This window comes from Malassezia japonica, chromosome 2 (assembly GCF_029542785.1).
Source record: "Malassezia japonica chromosome 2, complete sequence".
NCBI lineage: Eukaryota > Fungi > Basidiomycota > Malasseziomycetes > Malasseziales > Malasseziaceae > Malassezia > Malassezia japonica.
This window is the reverse complement of record NC_083371.1, coordinates 185,307-212,086: the sequence shown is the minus strand read 5'-3', so window position 1 is coordinate 212,086 and position 26,780 is coordinate 185,307. Positions and strand designations below refer to the sequence as shown.

Below are 26,780 nucleotides of genomic sequence, written 5' to 3'. Positions count from 1 at the left end.
ACTAGATATCGCTATGAAACGCCTGGTGCACCGCAGCCAAGGCGTGTACGCGACACGCAATCCGCGCCAGCTCCCACTGGGCCGCGGTGAGGGTATGTAGTAGGTCGTGGCTTGCCTGCTCGAGTTTTTCGCGCGTCATGCGCTGCATCGGCGTCAAGAGGCGAAGGTGCCGTGCATGGCCCACGCCGCGCTGGCTCTCGGCAAAGAGGTCTGCGCGGCGGCACTCGGCCTCGTTCCAGAGGCGCTCGACCGCCGCAAGGGTCTCTTGCCATACTGCCGGGGACGTCGAAGCGGCCCAGTAGGAGACCTGCCCCGTGATCAAAGGACCGGCGAGGGGTTGGTGCAGGAGCTGGAACTCCCAGCGCACGTCGTCGTGCATCGTACTCGCGTCGTCCCACACCAGGCCGCAGCTCGCGAGACTGGCAATGTAGTTGATTTCGGCCATCCACATCGCCGCGTCGCTCGTCTCGAGCCTGGTGCGCTTTCGCGCGCTACAGAGGCGCAGCGTGTCCTTGTCCTGGACACAAAGTAGGTCGGCGAGCGGCATCACGTCGTCCGGATGCATGGACGAGGTCAGGTCCCGGTGGTACCGGCGTGCGCCGGCGATCTGCGCCTGGAGTGCAAGAACCGCTTCTGCCTTGCGGAACCAAAGCAAGGCGGATCCAGTGATGCAGAGGCCCCACGTACTCCAGCGGCGCGTGCGCTCGTCGCGGCGGCGCACGGCGCCCATCCGCACCAGGCGGACAAGGTGCGTCGCCTCGCTTTTTTTTCGCGCACGCAGCTCGATCATCGGGGATTGGCACACGGTCTTGTGCAGGTCCTGGACGTCGCATTCGTCCATGAGCTGCGCCGCGCTCACCGCAGGCACCTGGAAGCACGCCTCCCAGTCGACGGCCGTCTGCAGCTGGACGACGTCGCCGGTGGTGAGCAGTTTGTACACCGCGTCCTGTTCGCGCACGGCCGACCGCCGCTTGTGGCGTGTTTCGTCGTGCATATGCACAAACTCGAGGAGCGTCACATTGTCGTACATGTACTCGAGCACGGCGCGCGGCAGGTCGGTCGGCGACGCGACGCCCAGAAAGTCGGCCTTGGACATGGGCGACCGTACGCTGCGGTTAAACGTGCTTGTGTGTAGGAGGATCAGGGCGAAAGCAAGCAGGTACGTCTGGTGCTCGTCCATAATGCCGGGATGCAGCCCGGCATAGACGGCAGCGAATGCCGCGAGGATGCGGTCGACCTGCTGTGCTTCGGTCGGAAGGCGCTCCCACGCCAGAAACTGGCGCAGGGCCATATCCAAAGGGTACGACTCAAACCGGAACCGCGCGATATACGACTCGAGCGCACTGCGCAGGAACGGCGCCTCGCGGCTGGCGAGCAGCGCCGCAGTGCGGCCACTGTACGTCTTGTCTTCCTCCGTGTACCGGTAGAGGCGGCGGCTGTATGCACGCGGCGTCTCGCCAGCGAGGAGCGCAAGCGGTAGGTCGGAGACCTGCATGTTCGCTCCTTCAAACAGGTCGCCGCTCCCTGCGCCGGACGGCCCCGAGACACTTGTCGTCTCGGACATGCTCCTCGTCAGGTACGTGCACGTGGCACAAAGCGTCCATGTGGTCCAAGCGGAGTGTCCTTCTGCGGCACCTGGGGGGCCTGCTGCGCCCTGCGGTGCGCGCTGCGCCGAAGAGCATCGCGAGCGCATCGTGTTCAGCGCATATCCCTCGAGTTCGTACGCTCGCCACGCAGCCGGTCGAGCCGCTCACGTCGCTTCCCCAAGTCGAGTCATCGCCGAAAAGCGTCGCGATCACCTGGCCGAGCGGCACCACGAGCCGCTTCCACTACCTGTGGCTTCGCGACCACTGTCGCTGCGCCGAGTGCTACCATGCTACGACCAAGCAGCGGCTGCTGGACACGTTCCAGATCCCTACCGGCATCCAGCCGGAGCGCATGAGCGCCACGCCGGACGGACTCCACGTCGTGTGGGGTAACGAGCAGCACACCTCCGTCTTTCCGTGGCAGTGGCTCATGCGGCATGCGTACTCCGCGCCGAAGCAGGCGCCGTCGGGGGAGCTCACGTTTGGGACGTCGGGCGTCGGCGCCGCGTCGCACGGCTACGGCAAGACCGTGTGGGGTAGCGAGATTGCCTCGGTGCGTCCTACGGTCGAGTACGAAGGCGTGATGGAGTCGGACGACGTCCTGCTCGACTGGCTGAACAACATTGACCGCTACGGCTTTAGCTTCGTGTCCGGCATGCCTACGACGCCGGAAGCAACCGAGGCCGTGATCCGGCGCATCGCCTTCATTCGCGAGACGCACTACGGCGGCTTCTGGGACTTTACGTCGGACCTCGCGCACGGGGACACGGCGTACACAGACATTGCGCTCGGTGCGCACACCGACACGACCTACTTCACCGACCCGGCGGGCCTCCAAATGTTCCATCTCTTGCACCACTATTCCAAGGACCAGACCGACTTCCGCGACAAATACACGGGCACGCCGCTGGGCGGCAGCTCGCTCTTGGTCGACGGCTTCTACGCCGCACAGCAGCTGCATGCGCGTCACCCAGAGCTCTACAATGTGCTGCGTACGACGCGCCTGCGTGGCCACTCGGCAGGCGACGAAGACACGCTCATTCTCCCGCTGCTCCCGAGTGGGTACACGGTGTTTGAGCACGACCCTCTTTCGAACGACCTCGTACTCGTGCGCTACAACAACAGCGACCGCAGCGTGCTCCAGGTCGACGAGGACAAGGTCGAGGCCGTGTACGAGGCGCTGCGGGCGTGGAACGCCATCATCACCGATCCCGGCACCGAGTACTGGTTCCCGCTGCAGCCGGGCACCGGCATGATCTTTGACAATCACCGCGTGCTGCACGGGCGCTCGCAGTTTGTCGGCAGCCGCCGCCTGTGTGGTGCGTACGTGCCGCACGACGACTACCGCAGCAAGCTGAGCGTCCTGCGCAACAGAAAAATGCACGACACGCGCAGCGTGTGGGACGAGGGGTTGTGACCTATGAACGCGACAATAAGCGCTGCGACTTGCGGGGGCGCTGGTTTGGTGATGTACCAAGCACACTGTCACTGCTGTTGTCGTCTGGGGTTAGATATGACACGAACGTACTTGCTTCCACCAGCGTGTAGAGAGGTCCGCTGGCATCGCCGCTTTCGTGCACACCATCGATAATATAGCAGGGCGCACCTGCATGGTAGTTGTACAGCTGAGTACCCAGCCAGTCCAGGTAGTCTTCGTCCTCGCCGATCTCTTCCAGGTCGTCGTCGTCCTCTTCGTCGTCGTCCTGGTCAGGCAGCTCTTCGTCGTCGTCATCGTCGTCGGGCGCATTCGCAATATAGCCGCCGGGCAAAAGACGCAGCGTCGACGAGGTATCTTCAAGGCCGAGGGCAAGGCGGTGCAGCCAGGGGCCAAGGGCCGAGCTCGGCGCACGGCTCGAAAGGAAGGGCTGTTCGAATGTGAACGCCTCCTCGTCCAAGTCGTCGTGGTCAAGCAGGTATTGGGCAGCAATGATGCGTTCATCATCCACATCGTCTCCACGCACAGCGAGCAGACGGCGTCCCATTGCATCAGTAAAGACGTCTTCGTCCATCAGCTGCTCGAGCTGGGCAATGATCGACGAGTCTCTTGTCGGGGGGTGGTCCATCATGTATAGGAGCGACGACAAACTCTCGCGCTCAAAAATACCCGAGGGCCCGACCATTGGAGCGGACACCGGCTCCGAGCCATCCACAAGCTCTTCTACATACACCGTCACCATTGTGGTTGTGGCGGAACGGGAAAGCGGAGCGTGTCGACTTTCCCTCCACCCGAAAAAAAGCACGGGCTTCCAGTGGATTCTGGGCACAGGCCACGCAGACAGGGAAGGTTGGGACGCATTTCGGTGGATCGGAGGGAAATGCACGGATGAGGGTGGGATGGGGTGGCCGCAACGCGTGCAGTGGGGCTGCAGAGGCCGCAAGTGGTCATGTTCTTAGCAAGGGCCAGGATGAAAAAACCTAATCACCGACGCTCCTCGTCGTAGCAACTCTCTTCGCAACGCCCCGACCAGGCCGAGTGCTTCGTTGGAGCACTCAACACCCATCCGCCCGCTCTGCCCTCCGCCGACGTGTTCCTCCGCGGCTGGTCTGTGCATGCTCTTCCATGGAGGTGCGTACCCTCCACTACGATGCCGCGCGCGTGGATCTGCTTTCCAGGCGCGCCGTACACGCAGCATGCCGCCCAGACCGGCGCGCAGGCCGTGTTACGTGACTGGGACATCGAGGTTCCGTCCACACCGCCTTCTGATGCTGACGCAACGCCGACAGATTACAATGCGTACATTGCAGACTACGATCTTCTGCCGTTTGATGCCATCTTGTCCAAAGGCGCGCTGTGCAGCAGCTACATGATCCGCAAAGCACTCATTCGCAAGCACTACCTAGCGCAGTCTCTGCATGCATTTGGAGTGAAGCGCAATATAAGCACGGACGTCGCGCCGCGCTCGTGGGCGCTCGACATTCAGTTTGCCGACGAACTGGACGAACTGCTTGCTGACGACTTGTACGACGTGCGCGATGCGCTCACGGCCAACGAGGAGTGCAGTAGCGAGGACGAGCGGACGTGGTTCATCCTCAAGCCGGGTATGGCAGATCAAGGCAACGGTATTCGCCTCTTTTCCTCGCTGGAGCGCCTGCAGGAAATTTTCGAAGAAATGGAAGGCGATGCCAGTGACGACGAGGACGACGATGCGGTGTACGCCAGCCAGCTTCGTCACTTTGTGATCCAGCACTATATCTCTACACCATTGCTGTTGGCGCCTAGCAGCGGGGGTATGCGCAAGTTCCATCTGCGCGCCTATGTGACGTGCGTCGGTGGACTCCAAGTGTACCTGCACAACGATATGCTCGCTCTCTTTGCGCCTGTAGCCTACACGCCCCCCACGGAAGAGGGCGACCTGCATGGACACCTGAGCAACACCTGCCTGGGCGAGAAGCAGGCGGCAGAGCAAGGCATTCCGGTCCTGCCGAGCGTCTTTCTCTTTCGCGATTTGGTCGATACCCCCATTTCGGCGCCTGGTGCCTCCGAGGCGAAGCTGACGCAGGCGCACATGGACGCCATCCGCCTCGGCGCTGTAAACGCGATCGGCACGACTTTTGAGGCAGTCGCACGCGAAGCGTCGGTCCATTGGCAAATGTGGCCGAACGCGTTCGAGATCTTTGGCGTGGACTTGATGGTGAGCTGCGATGCGTCGCTCTCGCCCGACTCGATGCGTGTGTGGCTCTTGGAGATCAATGCAGTACGTTTCATGACTCATCCAGCAACCCGACTTTAAGCAGAGCGGTGCGAAGCTGGAAGGAACGATCCAGCACGTCTTTGAGCGTGCGATTCAGCTCGGAGTCTTGCAGGAGGAAGGGTGGCCCGCCGGCGAAAGCCGCGACGGAGTGACGTGCTGCTTTGCCGACGAGATCGTCAAGCATCCGTAGCTACCGCTCCGGGTCTTGAGACAGCACAAAATTGGATGCCAAGGGACTGGGGTGCACAGGAGCGTTGTAGCTGGACGGTACGCGTATCTCTTGTTCGGCTGTCAGGTGGACCGGCGTGCTTTGGCGAGAGGAAATGCGTCGTGTGCGTGACCCACGCGATGGCGGCGTGCTCGACTCGGTATCGCTTCCTACCGTGCTTCCCGCCTCGCTCGCATAAGGGCTTGAGCTCTTGCGTTTCTTGGCGAGGTTCTTGAGGCCGAGGTGGTCCCACTCTGCTTTCGCCGCGCTCTTCCGGTTGGACTCGCGGCGTTGGGCGCTCGCTGATCGTGCCTTTTCCTCGCCTGCATGCGCTAGTGCCGTGCCCGGTGCGCCGGGATAGCGGTCATTCACAAGCGAGTACAGCTCGGTACGCGAGGCGCCTTCTCGCTTGCGGGTGTTCGCGACCCACGGCGGCGTGTCTACGACGAGTTCCGGTGCAGGGTCCTGCGCCTCGCGCACCTGGGCTTCTTGTTTGATCGGCGAGCGTACCGCGCGGAACTTGCGCGGGCTACGCCCCGGTGAACGGTTCACTGTGCTCGGCTCTACCACACCCGACATTGGCTCCGGGGAATGCAGCGGGACTTTTTGGGTGGTCTGTGCACTGCCGGCCACGTGCTTTTTTCGGCCGCAGCCGCGCGCGTTTTCTTCTCCTAATGTCATTGAAAACGTCTGGGCTTTAGAGTCACTCGCTCCCTGCGCTTGCGCACACCCCTGGGGATTGCGGGCGCTCGTCGAGACGAAGAGTTTTTGCTATGCGGCTTATCTGTTGCAGCGATGCTGGGACGCTAGCCCCATGGCGTATATTGTTTTATAGATACTAGGGAATGGCAGAGAGGATATCGGCCAGCTGCTGGTCGGCGTGCGCCGATCCCCGCTTGGCATGTTTATCGAGTTTGCGCGTACGCAGGAATCCAAACGGATTCACGGGCTCTGCGGGCGGTGCGGGCGGCGCCGGCGCCGTCTGCGCCTTGGCCCACTCCTTCCACTCGCCGAGGCTCTTGCGATAGATGCCGAGGCGGAGGCGGCGAACAAAGAAGCGCCCGTAGGGCGAAGCAAGTAGACGCTTTTCGTGCGAAAGCATCAGCTGCGCAATCTTTTCCTTGGTGAATCCGTCCGCGGCGTTCCACACTGCGTCGGCCACGCGGCTGCCCCACGCGTCGTCGCAGAGGTCGACGAGCAAAGGCATCAGCGATTTGAGCAGCGTGCGGCGCTGGGCATAGGTCGCCGTAGGCGCAGCAAGCGCCGCGAGAATGACGTGCACGGCCGTCGACGAGCAGCACCACTCGGCCAGCGCCGCATTCTCGCTCAGGCTCTTGTACAGGCGGTCCTGGTGTGGTGCATGGAGCTGCGCGAGGCGCTGGAGCAGGATGCTGCCTTGGGTCGTGTACGGCTCGCTCTCTTCGCGCTTGCGCTTCGCACCCTTTGCATCGTCGCCGACCGTGTGCGAATAGGCCTTAAAGGTGCGCATGCTCAGTAGCACAGGCACAAAGAGCGTCGCGTCGCCGTCTGCGGGGAAGCGGAATGCAGAGAGAACGGCATCGAGGACCTCTTGCTCCTTCTTGTGCGCCTGGGCACAGCGCTCAATCGCGGCTTGGAGCACACCGAGCACCTGGTTCTTGACGAGGTGGTCGCCGGCCTGGTCCAGCTCGGCAAGCGCCTCCGCAAATGGCGCGCCGTTCACTGGCAAGAGACGCAGCAGCGTCGAGACGACAAAGTTGGCGCACGGGTGACCACCGAGCTTGGCGAGGCGCCCGCGGACGTACACCTCCCAAAAGTGGTCGAGCGTCGTTGCCGAGGCGCCTTGCAGGGCACTTTGCAGGACGTGGGTCGCCACGGCGTCACGCAGCGCCGATTCCATCACGTCGCTGCGCTCCTTGGTGCCCTCCGAGAGGTCACCGAGCACGCGCGACGTGAGCGAGTCGCTGCGCTCGGCCATGCTGCGTTTGCCGTCCCGGAGCCCGCTCTCGAGCTTGAGCAGGACGCTGATCGACGGCGCAGCAACCGCATTGGGGATGAGCGTATAGAGTTGCGTCGTAGACAAAGCCCCGTGCAAATCCTCGTACAGCTGGTACACCAAACGGAGAAAAGCGTACGGAACACAAAGCGGTCCCGTCTCGGTGAGGTCCGAGGTCGTGTCGACCATGGCGCGCTGGCGCTCCTTGGAGCGGTACTTGGAGCTGCGCTTGGAACGCATGTCGTCGAACGAGGCGATCGGGACGCCGGCAAGGAGGGCAACAATACTGCGGAGCACGTGGCTCGCGAATGCTTCCGTGAGCATCGACTCAAGCTCCGGCTCCAGCTCGAAAAACATCGCCTCGATCAGCTGCGGGAGCGAGCGGAGGACGCCGTGGTCGGCGTCGACCGCGTTGTCGGCTGGGTCGCTGGTATTGAGCATGCGCTGCGCGGCGGCGAGCATCGACTGCAAGACATGCGAGCCGTACCTGTGCGACGCAATCACGCGGTAGCTGCCCGACATGCGGTCGAAAAAGACGCGCAGTGCCTTTTCCTTCATGATCCCGGCCATGTTTTCCAGCACGAGCGAGCAAGTTGGATCGGTGGCAAGCACGAGCTCGTGGCCATCCATCTCTGTCAGCGCGGCCTGGAGCAGCATCTCGGCCTCCTCCGCACCCGCGTCCGGGTCCTCGCTGTGCAGGAGATTGGTCAACGTGCCGTTCACCTCCTTGAAATACGCCTGCATTTCCGGCGCGACAAGACCGAACGGCGTGTTGGCATCATTCATATGCACCCACTCTGGATCCTGCTGCATTTCCTCCTCAAACGGAGGCTGCTCCCCCTCCTCCTCTGCATGCTTGCTGCGCTTCGGCGCACGACGCCGTTCCGCTTTGGCCATGCTCGCAAAAAAAGATGTGGAGGCCACAGGAAGGCAGCCACGTGGTCTGAGTCACAGATAAGCATGCGCGGGGGACCGAGCGCTTTCCCCCACTATCATGTCGAGCTCTGGAAAGGTTCTGCTTGCGTATTCTGGTGGATTGGACACCTCTACGATTCTTTCGTGGCTTATTGACGAAGGCTACGATGTCGTCGCCTACATGGCCAACGTCGGTCAGGAGGAGGACTTTGACGCTGTGCGCGAAAAAGCGCTCAAGTGCGGTGCGAAGGACTTTATCCTCGACGACATGCGCCGCGAGTTTGTCGAGGAGCTCATCTTCCCTGCAGTGCAGGCCAATGCGATCTACGAGGATGTGTACCTGCTCGGCACCTCGCTCGCCCGCCCGGTCATTGCCCGCGGTATGATTGAGACCGCCGCCAAGACCGGCTGCGAGTTCGTGTCCCACGGCTGCACTGGCAAGGGCAACGACCAGGTGCGCTTCGAGCTTGCGTTCTACGGCCTGAACCCCGACATTAAGGTGATTGCGCCGTGGCGTATCCCCAAGTTCTACCAGCGTTTCGCCGGCCGCAGCGCCCTGCTCGAGTACGCTGCGTCCAAGGGCATCCCCGTGACGCAGACCAAGGCGAAGCCGTGGTCGACGGACGAGAATCTGTTCCACATTTCGTACGAGGCGGGTATCCTTGAGGACCCCAACACGACGCCCCCCGACGACATGTGGAAGCTCACCGAGTCGCCGCAGCGTGCGCCGGAGCAGCCCGAGAAGATCACGATCGAGTTCAAGCAGGGTATCCCCGTCAAGGTGACGCTCACCGAGTCTGGCAAGAGCTTCACCGACTCGGTCGATGTCTTTTTGCAGCTGAATGCGCTCGCGCGCAAGCACGGTATCGGCCGTGTGGACATTGTCGAGAACCGCTTCATCGGTGTCAAGTCGCGTGGCTGCTACGAGTCGCCCGGTGCGACGATCCTGCGTGCCGCGCACATTGACCTCGAGGGCCTGACGCTCGACCGCGAGGTGCGCCGTATCCGCGACCAGATCGTGACCACGAAGCTGTCCGAGATCCTGTACTATGGCTTCTTCTTCTCGCCCGAGAGCAAGTTTGTCCGCGGTTGCATCCCTCCCAGCCAGACGACGGTCAACGGCACGGTGAAGCTCTCGCTGTACAAAGGCAACGTCACGATCGAGGGCCGCAGCTCCGAGGAGCTCCTCTACGACGAGGCCTTCACCTCGATGGACGAGATGGGCGGCTTCGAGCCAGAGCAGACCTCGGGCTTTATCGCTGTGCAGGCCATCCGCCTGAAGCGCTACGGCCTCGGCCTGCAGCAAAAGGGCCAGGCGGGCTCCGACGTGAAGTCGGCCTATGCGCTTGAATAGATGACATAAGCATTCATTCTCCACGCCTCGATGGCCTCGGTGGTGCGCAGTGCGTTGGGTGCCTTGGGTGGTGTGCGTAGCTACGTTTCCAAGGCCGGCATGACTGTGGAAGAGAGTATCCGCGAGAAGGTGACGGGCGCCCTTGCGCCCGAGCACCTCTTTATCCGTAACGAGTAGGTGGCCTGACTCATCCAGCTCCGCAAAGCACGCCCACCATGCGGCGATGGCCGCGCAGAACGGCGGCAACGGCGAGACGCGTACGTCGACTGGCTGACGCAGACTTTTTCGTGGAAGTCGTCTCGGACCAGTTCCAGGGCAAGGTACGATTTGTGTCTGACGCAGCCCCAAATCCAGCGCCATCGCGCCGTGAATGCGCTCCTCTCGTCGGAGTTTGAGCGGGGCCTGCACGCGCTGAGTCTGCGGCTCAAGACTCCGTCCGAGATTGCCGCAGAAAAGACGGGCTGCTGCTCGTCTAGGTAGTCTATGCATGCTCTATTGTGGTACATTGGCCACCGGCCCGTCCGAGGCTGCGTTAGTTGCGATACGTACTCTTCCACGAAACTGCGTCCCCACCAGGACGCGGTGTGCTTCTTTACATAGCGCATGAGCTTCTCCGAGTTCATGCGCCGCGCCTCGGGGTTCATCGTCAGCGCTTGGTGGATGGCGTCCGCCACCGCGAAACGGTCCCAGGGGTTGACGATCAGCGAGCCGTTGAGCGACTGCGCGGCGCCGGCAAACTCGGAGAGGACCATGACACCGTTGCGCTCCTGCTGGCACGCGACGTACTCGTACGAAACGAGGTTCATACCGTCGCGCGTGCTGGTCACAAGGCACACGTCGCTCACCGCGTACAGCGCACAGAGCTCGTCAAAGTTCACGGAGCGGTACAGGAGGTGGATCGGCAGGCTCTCGACCGTGCCAAAGCGGCCGTTGATGCGGCCGACCGTCTCGTTGACCGTCGCACGCAGGTTTTGGTACTCTTCCACATCCTGGCGCGAAGGCACCGCAATCTGCACCAGCACCGTGCGCCCGATCCAGTCGGGGTGCTCCTCGAAAAAGGTCTCGAGGCCCTGGAGCTTCTGTGGGAGGCCCTTGATATAGTCGAGGCGGTCGACGCCCACAATGATCTTGACGCCTGCAAAGCGGCGCGCCAGCGCGGCGATGCGCTCGCGCACCGTGTCTTTACAGAGCGCCTCTTCAAACTGCTCGGGCTCGATGCCGATAGGGTAGGTGCGCACCTGCACGCGGCGCCCGCAAAAGTCAGCGCCGTTGGGAAAGGTCGGCAGGCCGAGGATGCGCGCGCACGACGAGAGAAAGTGGCGCACATAGTCGTACGTGTGGAAGCCAATCAGGTCGCAGTGCAGAATGCCGAGCAAAATCTCGCGTCGCACAGGCAGGATACTGGGTTAGTCGCACCACGTACCGATACACTTCGCTGCTGGGGAAGGGCGTGTGCAGGAAGAAGCCGATCTTGATATCCTTGCGCCGCGGCGAGCACTCGGGCGTGTGGGAAACCTCGGAAATCGACTCAGACACCAGGTCCGAGTAGGAGCCGTGCGCCATGCCGATCTTGGCACAGTCCCTCGGCACGATCTCGTCAATGTCGTTGCCTTCGAGAATCGCGGAGAGCATGAGAGGGAGCAACATCAGGTGGTAGTCCTGAACCCATACGCGGTCGCCAGGGCGCAGGACCGAGCGCACGGTCTCGGCAAAGCGCTTGTTCGCCTCGCGGTACGCCAGCCAGTTTTCCTCGTCAAAGTTCATCTCGCCGGGGTGGTAGTGGAAGAGCGGCCAGAGGATCGAGTTCGAGAAGCCATTGTAGTGCCGCTCTGCAAGCTCGTCAGGAATCCATACGGGCTTGCACTGGTACTCTTCACGCAGAGTCGTCTCGATATAGGGGATGCTGCTCAGAGGGACGCTCAGTCCTGGCCAGCCAATCCACGTAAAGTCCATGGTTTTCTTTGTCCCGCGCAGGGCAGAGACGAGACCGCCGGACGACTTGCTAAATGCAAAGCCGCCTGGCACGCTCGGATCCATCTTGATCGTGACCGGCAGCCGGTTGGAAACGACCACCAGCCGCTCTGTCGGCTCCGGCATGGTGGATTTGTGGAGGTCGGGCCCGGGGCGGTGAGAAAAGTGGGGAAGCGTGGGGTCGAGGGGCGCGAGCCCGTCGTGCGTGCCCCCCTTGTGCCTCTGTACCCCGCCCCGCCTCTCGCACACGTACCAATGTATTCATATACTACATCTACTTGCGCATCTCTGCCTGCGCCTCGCTGTTCGGCGGCAGACTCATCGGCAGCTGTTCATTGTGCTGCACCAAGTCGTAGTACTCGTGGCGGCGGGGATCGGCCATGCGCTTCGACAGATGCTTTTGCACACGGTCTTCGGGCCGTACGATAATCACCGGCACGGGCGACTGCCAAATCAGCGACTTGCTTAAGTTGCCGAGCGGCGTCGTGCCGAGCATTTTTTCGAGTGCGCTGACCTGCTTGCCGCGCGTGCCGATCGTGAGGCTTTCCGGGCGGTACATGGTAACAAGGCGCAGGATTGACGACTTGATCGAGCCGGTGAGGAACTCGACGGTGATAGAAATCTGGGTCAGACGCGCAACGCACCTTGCGTGTCTCGTCGTTGAGCTCGACAATCGACGCAATCAGCGAGCGTGCACCGTCGCGAGCATTCTCCTGGCTCATGTCTGTGTAAGAGAAATGACGTACTGTCCTGCTCCTCGTCGAGCACACGCACCGCGACGATCTCGTCGCCGTCGTCGACCAAGTTTTCCATAATCCACTCGAGCGCGCGCTCGCTGCTCTCTGTCGCGTCGACCGCACACATGAACGTGCGCGTGTGCTTCGTACGTGCATACCCAACTGATTTGACCTGCAGCGTGTACGACGCGCTGCGGCTCACCGTGTCTTCGGCGTCGGGCATCGTGTCGAAGCCGACGATGCGCTCGTACCCTTTCCAGCCCCCCTCGCAGTTCATCGGCTGCCGCGAAAAGAGCGACATGCGGTTGCGCCGCTTCCGCCGCGATGCTTCCGCTGCAGGAGAGGGCGCAGGGTACTTGGCCTGCATCGCCTGCAGGTACTCGTTCGCCGGCAGCAGCACCGGAGACACTCGTCCGCTCCCGGCCATGGTGGAGGTGGAGGCGTAGTTTACAGGCTATTCAGGCCGAGCGCACGGAGCTGCTCGGGGGTCAGCGCAAAGGCCGTCTGGGGCTCGGGCGCGCGGGGCTGCTGTTGTTGTTGTTGCTGCTGCTGCTGCTGCTGCTGCTGCCCCAGGAGCTGCTGCAGAAGGACGGTCTGCAAGTCCGCATTGGGCTGCTGCACCGGTGCCGGTGTCTGGCCCAAGAGCTGCGTCAGGGAATCTGTCGGATTCAGCGCCGGCTGGGCGAACGGCATCGTCTGCAACATCGGAAACACGGACGGTGTGGCGGGCGGTGCAGGCGTAGGCGTAGGCATGCTTGCCATGCCGTCGTTTTGGGGAAAAGGCGCGGTCGGCAGCGGCGTCGCCGGTGCCTGCGGCATCGCAATCATCCCCCGTGTATTCGCCGCCGACGCTGCGCTGGTCTGTGCGGCGAGCTGCGCAAAAGGCACCGCACTCTGGAATACGAGCGCAAGGAGCTGCGGCGGCCCCCCCGACCGGCGGCTGACCGCCGCGAGGAGCAGGCCGCACTGCGGCGCGCCGTGGGCAATATAGGCCGCACGTTGGTTTTGTAGGAGCATCGCCGCGAGCGTGCGGTAGTTGCGCTCGTTGTTTTCCGAGCCGCGCACCGCCATGTTTGGTGGAAAGGCGCGCAGCGTCATTAGGACGCACGGCACGCGGCGCGAGGCAATGAGCTTCTGCAGCTCGCTTGGCGCGGCCGGCACAAACGCGCTGACCGACAGCAGGTTCGGCCACGGGAGGGCGAGCGCCTGCTGCTGTGCATCAAAGTGCACCGTCGAGGCGACGACGAGCGTAAACATGTTTTCGTCGCCCTGGCCTGCGGGGCCCCACTTGACGATGCCTTGCCAGAAGGAACGCGTCTTGTTCTCGGGCTGCGCCGGAGCCGGGGCCGGCTGCGCCGGCGCCTTGGCCTGGCCGAGCATGCTGCTCGGCCCGCCGAGCTGGATGCCCGCCTCGCGAGCCTCCTTGTCTATATTGATCAGCGCCTGGAGGATGAGGTTAAAGTTGGACTGCTTGCCGAGGCGCAGCTGCTCGGCCTGCGTCTTGATCGCCTCTTGCTGCGAGAGGACTGCGTGAGTGTGGATACGTACGCTGCTGGCGGATCTGCTCGAGCATCTGCCCCTGGAGGTGCGTGCCGGCCCCTGCGCCCCCGCCCTGTGCTGCGGCGATCTGGCCGAGGTTCTTGAGCATGGTCGACTGCTGCTGCTGCAGCAAGAGCACCTTGGAGAGCGCCGCCTGGTCGATCTTGGTGGACGGCGCAAGGGCCGCGGCGTTCATCGGCGAGTCGGTCGAGCGCGTGCGCTTCGTGCGCGGCGCCTCGCTCGGCGCACGCGCGTGCTTGCGGAGCTCGCGCGCGACTTCTGCGCCGCTCACGAGGATGTCGAGGTGCTCGGGCATTTTCCACTGCGTGCCAAACAGCTCCTTGGCGCTCACATTGTCCGCCGCGGGCCGCGTGCAGAGCAGGTCGTGCGCGGCGCGTGCGAGCGACGCGCGCGCGCGGTGGCTGCCGCCCTTGGCGCTGAGCACCGTCGCAATGGTCTCTGGGCGCTCGTTGAGGCGCGCGACGAGCGCCTGGGCGTCCAGCGCATCGTACGCCGCATTCGTATTGAGCACCGGCTGCAGTGGCGCGAGGCGCATCGGCAGCGTATCGTTCGCTGTATCGAGCGCGACGACGTGCACGAAGTGCTTTGCGAGCACCGGCGAAAAGTTGGCGCGCAGCGCTGCGCGCGCAAACGGCGCTATGTGCTGCGGCGAGTCGCGCGCGTCGAGCATCTCGAGCGACGCCGCGAGGCTGTCGGCGAGCGGGCACGCGCCCCCCCCTGTCTCGTCGAGCTGCACGAGCTGCAGCGCGGAGCTGTCCTGGATGGCCTGGCCGACGCGCGCGCAGAATCGCGGCGCGGGCAGGAAGGGGATGCGCTGCATGCTCTCGCTCGGGCGCAAGAGCGCGTCCAAGTCGCCACTCGGCTCGGAGCGGTACAGCACGCCGCCGACGAGCAGGCGCGACTCGCGCTGGAGCGCCGACAGCGCGCAAAACAGCGGCCCCAGCGCGCCTTCTGCGAGCTCGTTCCAGCGCGAGCGCAGTGCCGCACTGTCGTGCATCAGGCACACGAGCAGCACCTCGGGCATGCGCGGGCTCTCGCCCTGCATGCCTGGCGACGCCTTGCCGAGGCCTGGCGAGCCGACCGGCGCCATGGTCGATTAGTCAGCGTTCCGACCCCACAACGATGGTCTGTCCGTGCCTGCTGAGCTTTGCGGTCGTAGGCATTGCGGTTGTGGCCCTTGCCGCGCTGTACTTTGCGTATCTCGTGCTAGAGATTCATGTGCTTCCCGGAAAGAAGCTTACGCGCTACGGCGCGAACGCCAAGATGCGCGGCGCCGGCGCCTGGGCGCTCGTCACCGGCGCCACGGACGGCATCGGCAAGGAGTTTGCGCTGCAGCTCGCCGCTGCCGGCTTCAACATTGTGCTCGTGAGCCGTACGCAAGAGAAGCTCATGGCGCTCGGCCGCGAGATCGAAGGCAAGTACGTCGGCACCAAGACGACCTACTACGCGATGGACTTTGCCAGCGCGGGACCGGCCGAGTACGAGGGCCTGGAGCGCACCATCAGCCACCTGGATGTGTCGGTGCTGGTGAACAATGTCGGTGCATCGCACGACATGCCCGTGTCGTTTGTCGAGATGGCCGAGGCGGAGATGGACCGCATTGTCGACGTCAACGTCATTGCGACGCAGCGCGTCACCAAGCTCGTCGCGCCCCGCCTCGTGCGCCGCAAGGGCGGCCTGATCCTCAACCTCGGCTCCTTCACCGGCCAGTGGGGCACGCCGATGATGGCGACCTACGCGGGCACCAAGGCGTTCCTCATCGGCTGGACGCAGGCGCTCGGTGAGGAGATGCGCCGCGCAAACGTCGACGTCCAGCTGCTCAACACCTACTTTGTGGTGAGCAGCATGTCCAAGGTGCGCCGCGCCTCTGCCATGATCCCGCTGCCGACGCAGTACGTCGCCGCGGCGCTCGGCCGCATCGGCCGCTCGACGGGCGCCCTGGGCCGTCCGTTTACCCTGACGCCGTGGCCGGCGCACGCGTGGCTCGACTGGGCGACGGCGCGCGTGGTGCCTGCGGGCCTCTTGCTCCGCAAGTCCTACGGTACGTTCTACAACTTACGCAGACGTGAATGTCGCCACGCGCCGCGCCGCGATCCGCAAGGCCGAGCGCCTGGCCAAGGCGCAGTAGGTAGCTTAGGCGTCCGCCTTGCCTTGCAGCTTGGCGGCCAGCGCATAAATCTTGCGGAACTGGTACGCAAAGTGGCTGGGGTAGAGAAAGGGGCGCAGGTCGAAGCGGTTGTCGTCCGGCGCATACGACTCGGCGTGGTACGACGGTGTGAGCGTCGTCATCTTGTGCCGGTTGCGCGCGTACTCAAAGAAGAAGAGCTTGACCTTGGCCGCGATCTGCTCGGGGGAGAGCGTGGGCGTCCACATCGGCAAAAGCTTTACAAACATGCTGTACGGGCCGCACTTGGCGACCTTGCGCAGGCGCCCAAAGACGGACAGCTCGTCGTAGGTCATGCCCATATCCGCCTCGTCGCTCTGCACGTACGACTCGGTGATCGGCTCGAGCTCGGCGGTGGGCGGCGCGTCGAGGAACGACCGCAGGATCGGCATCGCGTACGCCTCGGATGCATACGCAATAAAGCGCTTCAGGTCCGTCTTGGAAATGCCGCCGATGGGGTTCAGGTCCGCGGCCGAGTTGTCATACTTGGTCAGGTAGCCCCGCAGACTCTCGTCGACGTTGGCACTGCCAAGCACCAAAAGGCCGCCCTGGCGCCCTTGCGCCCACGGCGCGAGCTGCGCAAAGAGGTAGGCAAGCACCATGCGCGAGCGCGCCTGGATATTCTGCAACGCAAGGTTCTCGGCAGGCGTCCCGCCGTGCACCTTGAAGCGCGGCGTGCGCTGCGTCACCGCCGTAAACAGACCCAGTACCGCACCCACGACCGAGTCAATGTCAAACGCATAGTGGTACGATCCGATGGCAGACGCAAGGTCGCGCGCACGCGACCGCGTCTCGTTGCTCGAGTTGGTCGTGCCCATGTAGCACGTCACAAACAGGCGCTCGGCAATGGCTTGGGGCGAGGCAGGCACCCACGGCGCGTCGTGCTGCGCGATGCGGCGCACATCGCTTAGCACTTGCTCGCGCGTCGCGGCCGGCGTCGCGTCGTCGGTGCACGCAGCATGCACGATGCGGCACATGCTGTGCACAATCATCGCCGTCGCACACGAGTCGATGCCGCCCGAGAGGGGCAGCAGGAAACCCTGCGTCCGCGAGCGGCGGAGATAGTCCCAGAGCCAGCAGGCCGGCCCCTTTTCGATCTCCTCTTCCGGCGTCGCATAGTGCACATCGATCGCAGGTGACGGCGCGGCCTTGGCGAGGTCCGCGAGCGTAAACTGCGACGCAGGCGTCGACAGCGCCAGGGGAACGTCGACGCGCGCAGGGCCGCCGGGGAGCATACCGCCGTGGCCCGCCTGCATCCACGCGGCCTGCATGCCGCGGCTCTTGGACGTGCGGTGCGCACGCACCTCGGCCAGGTCCACGGTCGCGGTGACGACCTGGACGTCGTCGAGCGAAAACTGCGCGCCCTGCGCGACAATCTGGCCATTGACCGCAATCATCGCACAGCCGTCGTAGTACAGACGGTCGCCGTCGCATCCCCGCTGGTTTGCGTAGAGGTACACGCCGCCCGACTTGAGCGTCGCCTCCTTGATCAGCTCGACACGGCGGTGCAGCTTGCGCAGCTCGTGGTGACTCCCGCTCGAGTTGAGGATGATCTCGGCGCCGTGCAGGCTTTGGGCGATATGCGGGCTCGCAGCAGTGAATAGCTCCTCACACAGCTCTACGCCGACGACCGTGTCCTGGAGAGCGAGCAGTGCGTCGCCAAACGGCACCTTGTGCTGCTGCGTCACCGCGCGGATGGCGTCCGGAAGGAGGTAGTCCTCGACGACGTGGGGGCGCATCCACGGCGTGAACCAGCGCATCTCGCGGTAGTTTCCATCGTTGGCAAGCCACATCTTGGGCCGGATGTGCACCACCTTGCGGTTCGCAACCGTCACACGGCAGTTGTACAGCACGGCGTGGTGCGCGATCGGCATGCCGACATCGCACAGGATGCCGTCGGTCAGGTCCGTGCTCAGAAGCTCGGCAAGCACCTCCCACGAGTGCAGCTCGGTATCCGCTTCGAGAAAGTGGTCGTAACACTGGGTGAGAAGTGCGACGTACGCCATATCCCCTGTGTGAGTCAATCCACGTACGGAATCTCGAGCTCGGGGCCGGTGCGCAGCGTGCACCCTTTCTCCTTCGCCTCGCGGATCGACGCGGCAATCCTATCGCGGTTCCCGTCAAAGTCCAGCGCCCACTGGTTCAGCGAGCAGGTCGCGAGCGTCCTACATCAGCCTTTCTACCTACACGAGCTGCGCCATGGTATGTGGAGGTTAGGCCGTGCGCTGCGCCAGGACGCTCTGGACTGGCCGCTGGTCCTCGATGGGCTCGATGCGGTTCTGCACGACGATCCACGTCCCGGATTCGTTCCATAGCGAGAGTAGCGACTCGATATCGCCGGGTTGGATGCGCGCGGGCGGCGGCGGCGAGTCGTACGTGCCGAGAAACGTGCCGCAGTGCTCCGCGTCGACGTTCTGGGGCTCGTGCACAAAGTGGCTCAGCACGACGAGCGTGCCGGGTGCGGTGCGTGCGGGAAGCGCCTCGAGAAAAGGTCGGTGCCAGAACCGGATCAGGAGGATGAGGTCGTAGGCGGAGTGCGGCAGTAGCAGCGACGACCACGGCACCGCCGTGTCGTGCTGGATGCGGCCGTCGTCGAGGATCGTGAAAGGGAGAATGGCCTCGGCAAAGGGGCCGGCGTCCGGTGCGGGGCCCTCGAGGCCGCGCATGTCTTTTTCTGCCTGGCCCAGCAAGCGGTTATCGTCGAGGAGGATCGCCGCGCGCTGCAGCGCCGCCTTCCAGCGGTCGAGGAGCGTGGCGCGCCAGGGTGCATCGCGGCTCCGTGCCTCGGTGAGCAAAAAGGTCACGTCGCGGCCTGCGCCGCACCCCACATCGAGGATTGTCGCATCGTGCGGCGCCTTCCACGCATCGAGCGCGCGCGCGACGACCGGTGCCGGCGAAAAGAGTAGGTGCGGCGCGTCGTCGTGACATTGGCGCTCGCTTTCGGTGCGCCAGAGCTGCATGGACCGCGCCCATGTCTCGAGCTCGTGCGTGGGCAGCGCAAAGCACGGATGCGCACACGGCGGCACCTCGATTGCATCGACGCCCAGCACGGTCACTTTCCAGCGCTCGGGCGGGACAAAGAGCGCGGCTACCTGGACGAGGTTCTCTGCTTCGCACACTACGAGGAACGGCGTGTTGCGCGCCGGCAACGTGCTAAACCGCGCCCTGAGCCCTGCTACGCGCTCAACATGCACTGCGTGTGCGAGGTGCCCCGCGAGGAACGCGTCGGCACCCCGCAAGTCTAGGCACAGGCGCCTTCCTCGTGCATAGGCGCCGAGCGCGTCGAGCGCCATGTGGAGGAGAAAGGATTCCTAGGCACTATGTAAATGATTATCCGTACAGCTTGTCCGTAGGAACAGGATACAGTACTGTGTACGAGGTATCGTGGACCAATGATACGTGGACGGCGTGCATTAAGCAGCTGTTCAACATTAGAGTACACCAGCAGCAAAGCTACCGGAAGCGGCGAGCGTGGGGCGTCCGCTGCCACGGGCTGCGGGGCGTCGGGAGCTTGGATGCGCGGAGCATCGGGGGCATCTTGGAAGGCGTGTCGTGGGCAAGGGGCTTGGACGACGCGCGTACTCGGCTCCGAATCGACGGGGAGGCGTTGCGTTGGTCGTGTTCCTGGTCCAAGTCCTCTTCTTCCCGCTCCGAGCTGGAGTGGAACGAGGCGTCTGCGTGCCGCGCGCGGCGGCGTGCGCTGCGGGCAATGTCCACCGACGGCGTGTCGAGCGCCGTGTAGTTTACGTAGCTCGACAAGGACAGGTCGCCGACGTTTGACGCGCCGACATTCGGCATCATGTCGCCGCGCAGCAGGCCGCCAATCGTCGGCGTGAGGCCGAGCGGCCCCTTGGTGTACGGCGTAATGCCGCCCTGCATCGGCGTCAGGCTGATGCCCGAGTACATCGACGACATCCCTCCGTTCTTCGACGCAGAGTGCGGCGCAAGGCCAAGCGAGTGAGTGAGGTTCAGGTGCTGCGGGCTCGAGAATTGGTCGTTGGAGCGCTTCATCGACGGCGCGGTGGGGCTGCCTAGCAGGTCGCTGTACGCAAGGCGCGCGTCGCGCTTCGACGCGCTGTGTGTAAAGACCCGCGGCGAGGGATCTACGCGCGAGAAGGACGCAAGCGCAGCACGGTCCAGCGCACTGCGCTTGGTGAGCGACGCAGGCGCAGCCACGCGCTTCTTGGGCTCGAGCGTATTCTCGGGGCTCGCGGCGAGCGCATTCGCCGGCCACTCGCGCAGCGGCGTCGAGTGCAGCACCGGCGCCGGCGCCTTTTCCACGAGCGGCGACTTGGCGAGCTCGAGGCGCGTCGGGCGTACGTTGGTGTCGCGCACGGCAAGCGCGGGGCGCTTTGGTGTCGGCAGCGCCTTGGGCGACGCGGGCCGGGGCATGGGCACCTCTTCGGGCGCGGGCGTGTCCGAGGCGGCGGACGCCTGCTCCGGATCGAGGTCGCCATGGGCCAGGCGGCGGTCCTGCTCGCGCTTTTTCCGTGCCCAGCGGCGCTTGCTCTCGAGCATGCGCTCGCGGCGCTCCTCGGCGTTGCGCGGCCGGTTTGCATCGCGGTCCCAGCGTGTGCGCCGGGGCTGGACGCTGAGGGGGATGTTGTGTTTATCTTGGAGGTGGCGGCGCCAGATGCTGCGTGCATGCTTTCCAACGTACCGCTTCTCGCAGTGAGGGCACACAAACAGGTTCAAGTTGCCGCCCGCCTCGAGCTGGGCCTGGCGGGAGAGCGCCAGCAGCTCGTCCATGTTGGCGTCGCGGCCGTGGTCGGGCTCCTCGCTGCGCAGGCGTTCCCACGCATCGTCAAATACCGCGTCCGGGCGGTCAGCGTCCATAGGCAGCATGCCTGCATGCTCTTCGGCATGCACGTACCCCACGCCAGCCTGCGGCATCTGCATCATCAGGGGAAGCTGCGTCTGGTCGAGCATGGGGTAGCTTGGAAATGGCATCATTGGAAAGCCGTTCGTGTTGCCCATGCGCTGGAGGTGCTGTGTCACCTCGGGGTGCATCGGCATGCCGTAAGGGTACATGGGTGCCTGCGGCGTGCCAAAGAACTGCGACGCCGCCTGCTGGGACTGGTGGGCGAGGAGCTGAGCGTGCTCGGCCTCGGCCCGGTACATCATGTAGCGTGAGGGGGATCCTGAAGTGCGCTCTGTGCCTGTAGCTGTGCTCATCTCCCAGTACGCCGTGTTCGGCGCTTGGAGTCCGGCGCCAGGCATGGGGGGTGCGGGCCACATCCAGGGCTCGCGGGGCCCGCCGACGGACAGTGGGCCGCCAGCCGACTCAAGCGTGGTGCTAGGCAGCATAGGTTGGGGTGGCACTAATGGCATGCAAGTTGCGAGCCGCAAACTTGACAAATCGAGATGCGCACCCAGCGCAAGGCCAGTTGTAGATCGGCGCTGCAGGTGGAAGGTTGTGTGCGCTGGTCCAGGCGCAACCACAACACTCTTCGGCCGAAGTCTATCCGCCATACGCGACGCGTACGTCACGTGAGTAACACTACGGACTACGCCGGCCACAGCGCGAGCGCCGCGAGGACGCCGGTGAGCAGCGTCATCGCCCACGCAACGAGCGCAGACGATCGCGGAGAGAGGGACGATGCACCGTTGCATGATCCGCACGTCCATTCTGTGTGAGATAGAAAAAAAAAACGTACCAGACAGAGGGGTATAAGCCTGGGGATAGTACATGGCAAACTCCACGCCATTGTTCGGCGCGAAACGCCCGCCTTTGGCAGCGGCAGACGGCCCTTGTTCGTCGTAGATCAACAGGCGGTACTTGGCAGCAGCGAGGTCTGGCTGCCCGTTGCCTTGCGCGCTCATGTGGTAGCCGTACGGGTACCACGTCACGTCGGTCGCCGTGCCCGGGATGCCCGACGGCGACGGCGCAATAGGATACGTGTATCCGTTCTGCGAGCAAGATGCGACCACAAACAGCTGCGAAGGCGTCGTCTTGAGCGACGTGTACGACCACCCGAACGTGACCGAGACGTGCGGCGCAATCTTGTAGTACGACTCGCCCGCGTTCTGCGGCGGTTTGGTCACCGTGAGACCACCTGCAGGCAGCGTATCGTCATTGTTGTCGTCCGCGCGCGCGGCAAGTGTCGGTGTTGCGGCCGCGGCGCGCGACGCATAGGGCGCATCCGACGCGGCCGCGACGCGTCTCGCGCCGATATCCTGAGCCGGCATTGCCGCCGACGACGACGGCACCGCCGTGGCATCCGCCACGCTCGAGCGATGCGCGTGCGCGAGCGCGCACGCGCCGAGAGCCAGCAGACACAGCCTGCGGACGCCGACCATGATGGTGTGGACGGCGCAGCCACGCGAGGCCACGTGATAGATATTCTCCAGCTGCATATGCATGCAAACAAAGTGCCGCGTGCATGTACCCGCCGAGCCAATGCAGGTCCTGCGTGTGTGGCGCATCTACGGCCTGTCGCCCTCGCGCGGCTTTCCCTCCCCATACACCGACCCGTTCTTTCTCGCTCGCCAAGGCGCTTGGCTGACTGACCGTACGCACGTCCGCCCTGGACTACGTTAGGGCCATTTGACAATGGCCATCTTTGGGAAGAAGCGGTCTGCTGAGAAGGAGCGCGCGCAGCAGCAGTCGGCGAGTTCCGGCGCGACGGCGCCGCACCTCGCAGCGAATGCCATTCCTGCTAATGCGCCGCTGAGCGCGCGCCTGCCCGGCCGGCCCGGGTTTGTGTCGCGTATTGTGTCGCATACGCGCTCGGATAGCGAGCCGCACGATGCGCCGCCGCTCGCGCCGGGCGCGGCTTCGCTGCCCAAGACCAGCGAGGGTTTCCCTGCGACGCAGCTTGGCGCGTCGCCGATTCCGATGCTAAGCCAGTCCCTCCCGGGCGCGCAGGTGCCGATGCGCCCCTCGCGCGACGAGGTGCGTCCGATGATGACCGGCGCCGAGCCGCCGCGCGACGTCGACGCGCCCAATGCCGTGTTTACTCACCCCGCGGAAGGCGGCGCGAGCGCGTCGCCGGGGCCTGGCGCGCCCGATGCCGCGCAGAATGGAGGCATGACGGCCCCGGCGCCGGTGCCGATGCAGGCCGCTGCCCCGCCGACACCGGAGCGCGTGCGCCAGCAAAACGTCGTGTACCCGTGGGGCAAGAAGCAGATCACCATGAACCCGCCGCGGTTCTTGGACGAGAACCGCCGCGCGCCGCCGGGCGTGCTGAGCCCGCCGCCATTCCCGCGCTACGGCCACGCGACGAACCTCGCGACAAGCAGCAACAACGAAGTGTACATCTTTGGTGGTCTCGTGCGCGACAGCGTCAAAAACGACATGTACATCCTCAAGGTGGAGCCGGTGCAGATCCAGCGCTCGAGCGGCGTCAAGATAGACGTGAGCCTCAACGCGACGCTCGTGCAGACCTCGGGCCAGGCGCCGCTACCGCGCGTCGGCCACGCCGCGGTGCTCGTCTCCAACGTGTTTATTCTCTGGGGCGGCGACACCAAGATCCGCGCCGAGGACAAGCAGGACGAGGCGCTCTACCTCTTGAATCTCAACAACCGCGAGTGGACGCGCGTCCTGGCGGGCGCCGAGCAGGGGCCGGGGCCCGTCGGCCGCTACGGCCACACGCTCTCGATCCTCGGCTCAAACCTGCTAGTGTTCGGTGGCCAGGTCGAGTCGACGTTCTTTGACGAGCTCTGGCGCTTTGATCTGAACTCGCTCAAGGAGACGCCGACGTGGCAGCTCGTGCGCCCGGCGTCGCCGGGGCCCGCACGCCGTACCGGCCACTCGGCAGTGGTCTTCCGCGAGCGCCTCTACATCTTTGGCGGTACAGACGGAAATTACCACTACAACGATACGTGGTGCTTCGACTTTGCGACACTCACCTGGAGCGAGCTCAAGTGCGTCGGCTACATTCCCGCGCCGCGCGAGGGACACTCGGCGTGCATGGTCGACGATATCATGTACATCTTTGGCGGCCGCGGCGTCGACGGCAACGACCTCGGCGACCTCGCCTCGTTCAAGATCACGAGCCACCGCTGGTTCATGTTTGCGCACATGGGGCCGGCGCCGTTTGGGCGCTCGGGACACACGATGGTCACGGCGCAGAATCGCATCCTGGTGATTGGCGGCGAGTCTTTCACAGGGTCGGCACAGGACGACCCGACGAGCCTGCACGTCTTGGACACGACCAAGATCAAGTACCCGGCCAAGACAGAACGCTCGGGCGGCAGCATCTCCAAGTCGAGCGCACAGGACGCACCGGCTCCGGCTCCGGTACCTGCGCCTGCGCCTGCGCCTGCGTCGGCGCCTGCGCCTGCCGAGGAGGAGCGTGCGCTCGACACGAGCTCGACGTACGCCGCCGCCGCGCCGCCCGCGCCGTCGCCGTACACGGCCGCGCAGCCCGCACCGACACCCATCGTCCCGCCCACCGTTCCGACCACGGTGCCGAGCGCGGGCCAGGCCGCGTCGCCGGCCGCACCGCCGGCCGCCGCGCCGGAATTCCTCCAAAGTGCGCCGGAAATGTCGCGTCAGCCGCCGAGCGACGAGTCGGTGGCGCTCGCCGCGCCGCCGCTGCAGTCGGCCATCTACCTGAACCGTGCACAAGACGAGGCGCCGATACTTGGTGCGCCTGCGGCGCTCCCCCCCACGATGCCGCCGAGCGTGCCGCCGCCACAGCCCCCCCCGACGTCCGGCCTGAGCTCTGCGCCGAGCATGCCGACGCTCCCGTCAGAAGTCGGCGAGCGTGGCGCTGTGCTCGATGCGAGCGATGCTGCGCCGAGCCGCGAGGTGTGGCTTTCGTCGATGCTGGCGCTCGCCGTGAAGCAGGGCTTTGTGCTCCCCCACAGTGCCGACGCGCTCGCTGTCGAGCAGCTCGACACGGGTGCCGAGGGCTCGGAGCGCGAGGCGATGGTCAAGTCGCTGCTCACGCTCAAGAGCCAGGTCTCGTCGCTGCGTGCCGACCTCGGCGAGCAGATCAAAGGCGAAGAGGCGCGTGTCGCGACGCAAGAACGTGCGCGCGTCGCGGCGCTCCAAGAGGCTGCGTACTACCGTGCAAAGCTCGTCGCGAACGAGTCGACGAATGTCGACGAGCGCGTGCATATTGAGCGGCAGCGTGTGCAGCAGCTTGAAAAGCTGCTGACGACCGCCACCAAAGAGAACTCAGAGCTCGAGCGCAAGGTCGGCATTCTCGCCGACCAGGCGAAGCTCGAGGCGCGTCTCCGCGCCCTCGTCGAGGACCGCCTGGGCGAGACGACGAAGCGTGCGGTGGCTGCCGAAGAAGCGCACATCAAGGTCTACGACGAGTACAGTGCGCTGCAGAAGCACTCGTACGTCACCGAGTCGCTGCTGCGCGACCACACTGCGCAGATCTCCTCGCTCTCGTCCTCCCTGGCGCAGTTCCAGGCGGAGCGCGACACGCTCGAGCAGAGTGTCTCGTCCAAGAGCCGCTCGGCAGACACCTCCAAGGCGACTCTTGCGCAGTTCCAAGAGGCGCTGCAGGCCGCCCACGCGCGCAATGCCGAGTACGAGCGGCAGCGTGCCGAGCACCTGCGCCAGGTCGAGGCGCAGGGCCAGACGGTGATGCAGCTGCGCACCGATCTGCAGGCGCGCGTTGCGGAGCTTGCCATGAAGAACAACCAGCTCGAGCAGCAGGCGACGGTCGTCGCCGAGCTCGAGTCGATCGTGAGCAACCTGCAGCGCGAGGCGCAGACGCACCGCGACGCGGCGACCGGCGGCCTTGCGCAGCTGATTGCGCTGCAGCAGGCGCAAGGCACGCAGCGCGACACGTCGGTCGACACGCGCGACGTTTCGCAGCAGCACCTCGAGCATGTGCAGGCCTTGCAGGACGAGGCGCAGGCGATGCGGCAGCTGCACGAAGAGTCGCGTGCGGCGGTCAACGCCATGGCCACCTCCCTCCAGCAGGCGACGGAGCGCAGCAACCAGCTCCAGCGCACCAACAACAAGCTCTTTGGCGAAGTTACTGCGCAGCGCAAGCAGCTCGCACAGGCACTCCACGAGCTCGCGCAGGTCAAGGACCAGACGCAAACCGCGCGCACCAGCGGCGAAATGCACGCACGCGAGCTGGAGGAGGCGCAGGTGAAGAACCTCGCGCTGCGGCGCCTCCTCGCCGAGAACCACGTCGAGATCCCTGACGACGAGACGCTGCGGCGCCCCGAGTTCTTGCACGATCGCCAGACCGCGCAGCTCCAGCGCGAGCTGCAGCAGCAGCAGGACGCTGCGGAGCAGGCCGCCGCCGAGCTGCAGCAGGCGCACGACCAGCTCGAGCGCCTCAGCCTGCAGCTCGAGCAGACGCGCAGCGAGGCGCGGAAACACGATGCGTCGAGCGCGCGGGCGGAGCTCGAGGCGCTGCGGCACCGTGCCGAGGACGCCGAGATGCGCCTCGAGGAGGCGAACGCGTCGCACCAGGAGCGCACCGCACAGCTCGAGAACGACTACCTCACCGCGGTGCAGTTTGTCCGGAACACCGAAAACATGCTCCGCCGCCTCAAGGACGAGCACTTGAAGCTGCGTCAGGATAATGCTGAGCTTCGTGCAGGTCTCGGCGGGCGCGCACCGTCGGCGGCAGGCCAGGTCGATGACGCGCGGGGCGCGTACAGTCGGGCGCAACTCTCATAGTCATCTATGTAATGC

General features: G+C 64.7%; 16 protein-coding genes across 16 annotated transcripts; 6 read left to right on the top strand and 10 right to left on the bottom strand.

Annotated features, from left to right (window-relative positions):
• Window position 1: 1 nt before the first annotated feature.
• On the bottom strand, window positions 2-1,564 carry MJAP1_001232 (uncharacterized protein; the record flags this gene model as incomplete). The annotated part of the gene is made up of 1 exon (XM_060265197.1): window positions 2-1,564. One exon carries the CDS (start codon window positions 1,562-1,564, stop codon window positions 2-4), a length of 1,563 nt encoding a protein of 520 aa, XP_060121180.1.
• Window positions 1,565-1,602: 38 nt separating this feature from the next.
• Window positions 1,603-3,003, top strand: MJAP1_001231 (trimethyllysine dioxygenase; the record flags this gene model as incomplete). Its single annotated transcript, XM_060265196.1, has 1 exon — window positions 1,603-3,003. One exon carries the CDS (start codon window positions 1,603-1,605, stop codon window positions 3,001-3,003), a length of 1,401 nt encoding a protein of 466 aa, XP_060121179.1.
• A 68-nt stretch (window positions 3,004-3,071) lies between these two features.
• On the bottom strand, window positions 3,072-3,763 carry MJAP1_001230 (uncharacterized protein; the record flags this gene model as incomplete). Its single annotated transcript, XM_060265195.1, has 3 exons — window positions 3,072-3,074; window positions 3,115-3,143; window positions 3,169-3,763. The coding sequence occupies 3 exons, from the start codon at window positions 3,761-3,763 to the stop codon at window positions 3,072-3,074; spliced, it is 627 nt and encodes a 208-aa protein (XP_060121178.1).
• Window positions 3,764-4,171: 408 nt separating this feature from the next.
• Window positions 4,172-5,468, top strand: PBY1 (putative tubulin--tyrosine ligase pby1; the record flags this gene model as incomplete). Its single annotated transcript, XM_060265194.1, has 2 exons — window positions 4,172-5,281; window positions 5,304-5,468. 2 exons carry the CDS (start codon window positions 4,172-4,174, stop codon window positions 5,466-5,468), a joined length of 1,275 nt encoding a protein of 424 aa, XP_060121177.1.
• A 101-nt stretch (window positions 5,469-5,569) lies between these two features.
• Window positions 5,570-6,065, bottom strand: MJAP1_001228 (uncharacterized protein; the record flags this gene model as incomplete). Its single annotated transcript, XM_060265193.1, has 2 exons — window positions 5,570-5,586; window positions 5,624-6,065. The coding sequence occupies 2 exons, from the start codon at window positions 6,063-6,065 to the stop codon at window positions 5,570-5,572; spliced, it is 459 nt and encodes a 152-aa protein (XP_060121176.1).
• A 259-nt stretch (window positions 6,066-6,324) lies between these two features.
• Window positions 6,325-8,358, bottom strand: NOP9 (Nucleolar protein 9; the record flags this gene model as incomplete). Its single annotated transcript, XM_060265192.1, has 1 exon — window positions 6,325-8,358. The coding sequence occupies one exon, from the start codon at window positions 8,356-8,358 to the stop codon at window positions 6,325-6,327; it is 2,034 nt and encodes a 677-aa protein (XP_060121175.1).
• Window positions 8,359-8,455: 97 nt separating this feature from the next.
• Window positions 8,456-9,730, top strand: ARG1 (argininosuccinate synthase; the record flags this gene model as incomplete). The annotated part of the gene is made up of 1 exon (XM_060265191.1): window positions 8,456-9,730. One exon carries the CDS (start codon window positions 8,456-8,458, stop codon window positions 9,728-9,730), a length of 1,275 nt encoding a protein of 424 aa, XP_060121174.1.
• Window positions 9,731-9,760: 30 nt separating this feature from the next.
• On the top strand, window positions 9,761-10,210 carry uvi31 (BolA domain UV induced protein Uvi31; the record flags this gene model as incomplete). The annotated part of the gene is made up of 4 exons (XM_060265190.1): window positions 9,761-9,903; window positions 9,926-9,987; window positions 10,010-10,050; window positions 10,073-10,210. The coding sequence occupies 4 exons, from the start codon at window positions 9,761-9,763 to the stop codon at window positions 10,208-10,210; spliced, it is 384 nt and encodes a 127-aa protein (XP_060121173.1).
• A 1-nt stretch (window position 10,211) lies between these two features.
• On the bottom strand, window positions 10,212-11,827 carry MJAP1_001224 (uncharacterized protein; the record flags this gene model as incomplete). Its single annotated transcript, XM_060265189.1, has 3 exons — window positions 10,212-10,257; window positions 10,280-11,131; window positions 11,154-11,827. 3 exons carry the CDS (start codon window positions 11,825-11,827, stop codon window positions 10,212-10,214), a joined length of 1,572 nt encoding a protein of 523 aa, XP_060121172.1.
• Window positions 11,828-11,975: 148 nt separating this feature from the next.
• MJAP1_001223 (uncharacterized protein) lies at window positions 11,976-12,865 on the bottom strand (the record flags this gene model as incomplete). Its single annotated transcript, XM_060265188.1, has 3 exons — window positions 11,976-12,323; window positions 12,346-12,425; window positions 12,448-12,865. 3 exons carry the CDS (start codon window positions 12,863-12,865, stop codon window positions 11,976-11,978), a joined length of 846 nt encoding a protein of 281 aa, XP_060121171.1.
• A 20-nt stretch (window positions 12,866-12,885) lies between these two features.
• MJAP1_001222 (uncharacterized protein) lies at window positions 12,886-15,088 on the bottom strand (the record flags this gene model as incomplete). Its single annotated transcript, XM_060265187.1, has 2 exons — window positions 12,886-13,964; window positions 13,987-15,088. 2 exons carry the CDS (start codon window positions 15,086-15,088, stop codon window positions 12,886-12,888), a joined length of 2,181 nt encoding a protein of 726 aa, XP_060121170.1.
• A 32-nt stretch (window positions 15,089-15,120) lies between these two features.
• MJAP1_001221 (uncharacterized protein) lies at window positions 15,121-16,126 on the top strand (the record flags this gene model as incomplete). Its single annotated transcript, XM_060265186.1, has 2 exons — window positions 15,121-16,039; window positions 16,062-16,126. The coding sequence occupies 2 exons, from the start codon at window positions 15,121-15,123 to the stop codon at window positions 16,124-16,126; spliced, it is 984 nt and encodes a 327-aa protein (XP_060121169.1).
• A 5-nt stretch (window positions 16,127-16,131) lies between these two features.
• QNS1 (NAD(+) synthase (glutamine-hydrolyzing)) lies at window positions 16,132-18,363 on the bottom strand (the record flags this gene model as incomplete). Its single annotated transcript, XM_060265185.1, has 4 exons — window positions 16,132-18,141; window positions 18,164-18,173; window positions 18,196-18,327; window positions 18,350-18,363. 4 exons carry the CDS (start codon window positions 18,361-18,363, stop codon window positions 16,132-16,134), a joined length of 2,166 nt encoding a protein of 721 aa, XP_060121168.1.
• A 12-nt stretch (window positions 18,364-18,375) lies between these two features.
• Window positions 18,376-21,382, bottom strand: MJAP1_001219 (uncharacterized protein; the record flags this gene model as incomplete). Its single annotated transcript, XM_060265184.1, has 2 exons — window positions 18,376-19,417; window positions 19,620-21,382. The coding sequence occupies 2 exons, from the start codon at window positions 21,380-21,382 to the stop codon at window positions 18,376-18,378; spliced, it is 2,805 nt and encodes a 934-aa protein (XP_060121167.1).
• A 287-nt stretch (window positions 21,383-21,669) lies between these two features.
• On the bottom strand, window positions 21,670-22,351 carry MJAP1_001218 (uncharacterized protein; the record flags this gene model as incomplete). The annotated part of the gene is made up of 2 exons (XM_060265183.1): window positions 21,670-21,791; window positions 21,820-22,351. The coding sequence occupies 2 exons, from the start codon at window positions 22,349-22,351 to the stop codon at window positions 21,670-21,672; spliced, it is 654 nt and encodes a 217-aa protein (XP_060121166.1).
• A 364-nt stretch (window positions 22,352-22,715) lies between these two features.
• Window positions 22,716-26,765, top strand: MJAP1_001217 (uncharacterized protein; the record flags this gene model as incomplete). Its single annotated transcript, XM_060265182.1, has 1 exon — window positions 22,716-26,765. The coding sequence occupies one exon, from the start codon at window positions 22,716-22,718 to the stop codon at window positions 26,763-26,765; it is 4,050 nt and encodes a 1,349-aa protein (XP_060121165.1).
• Between the last annotated feature and the right edge of the window lie 15 nt (window positions 26,766-26,780).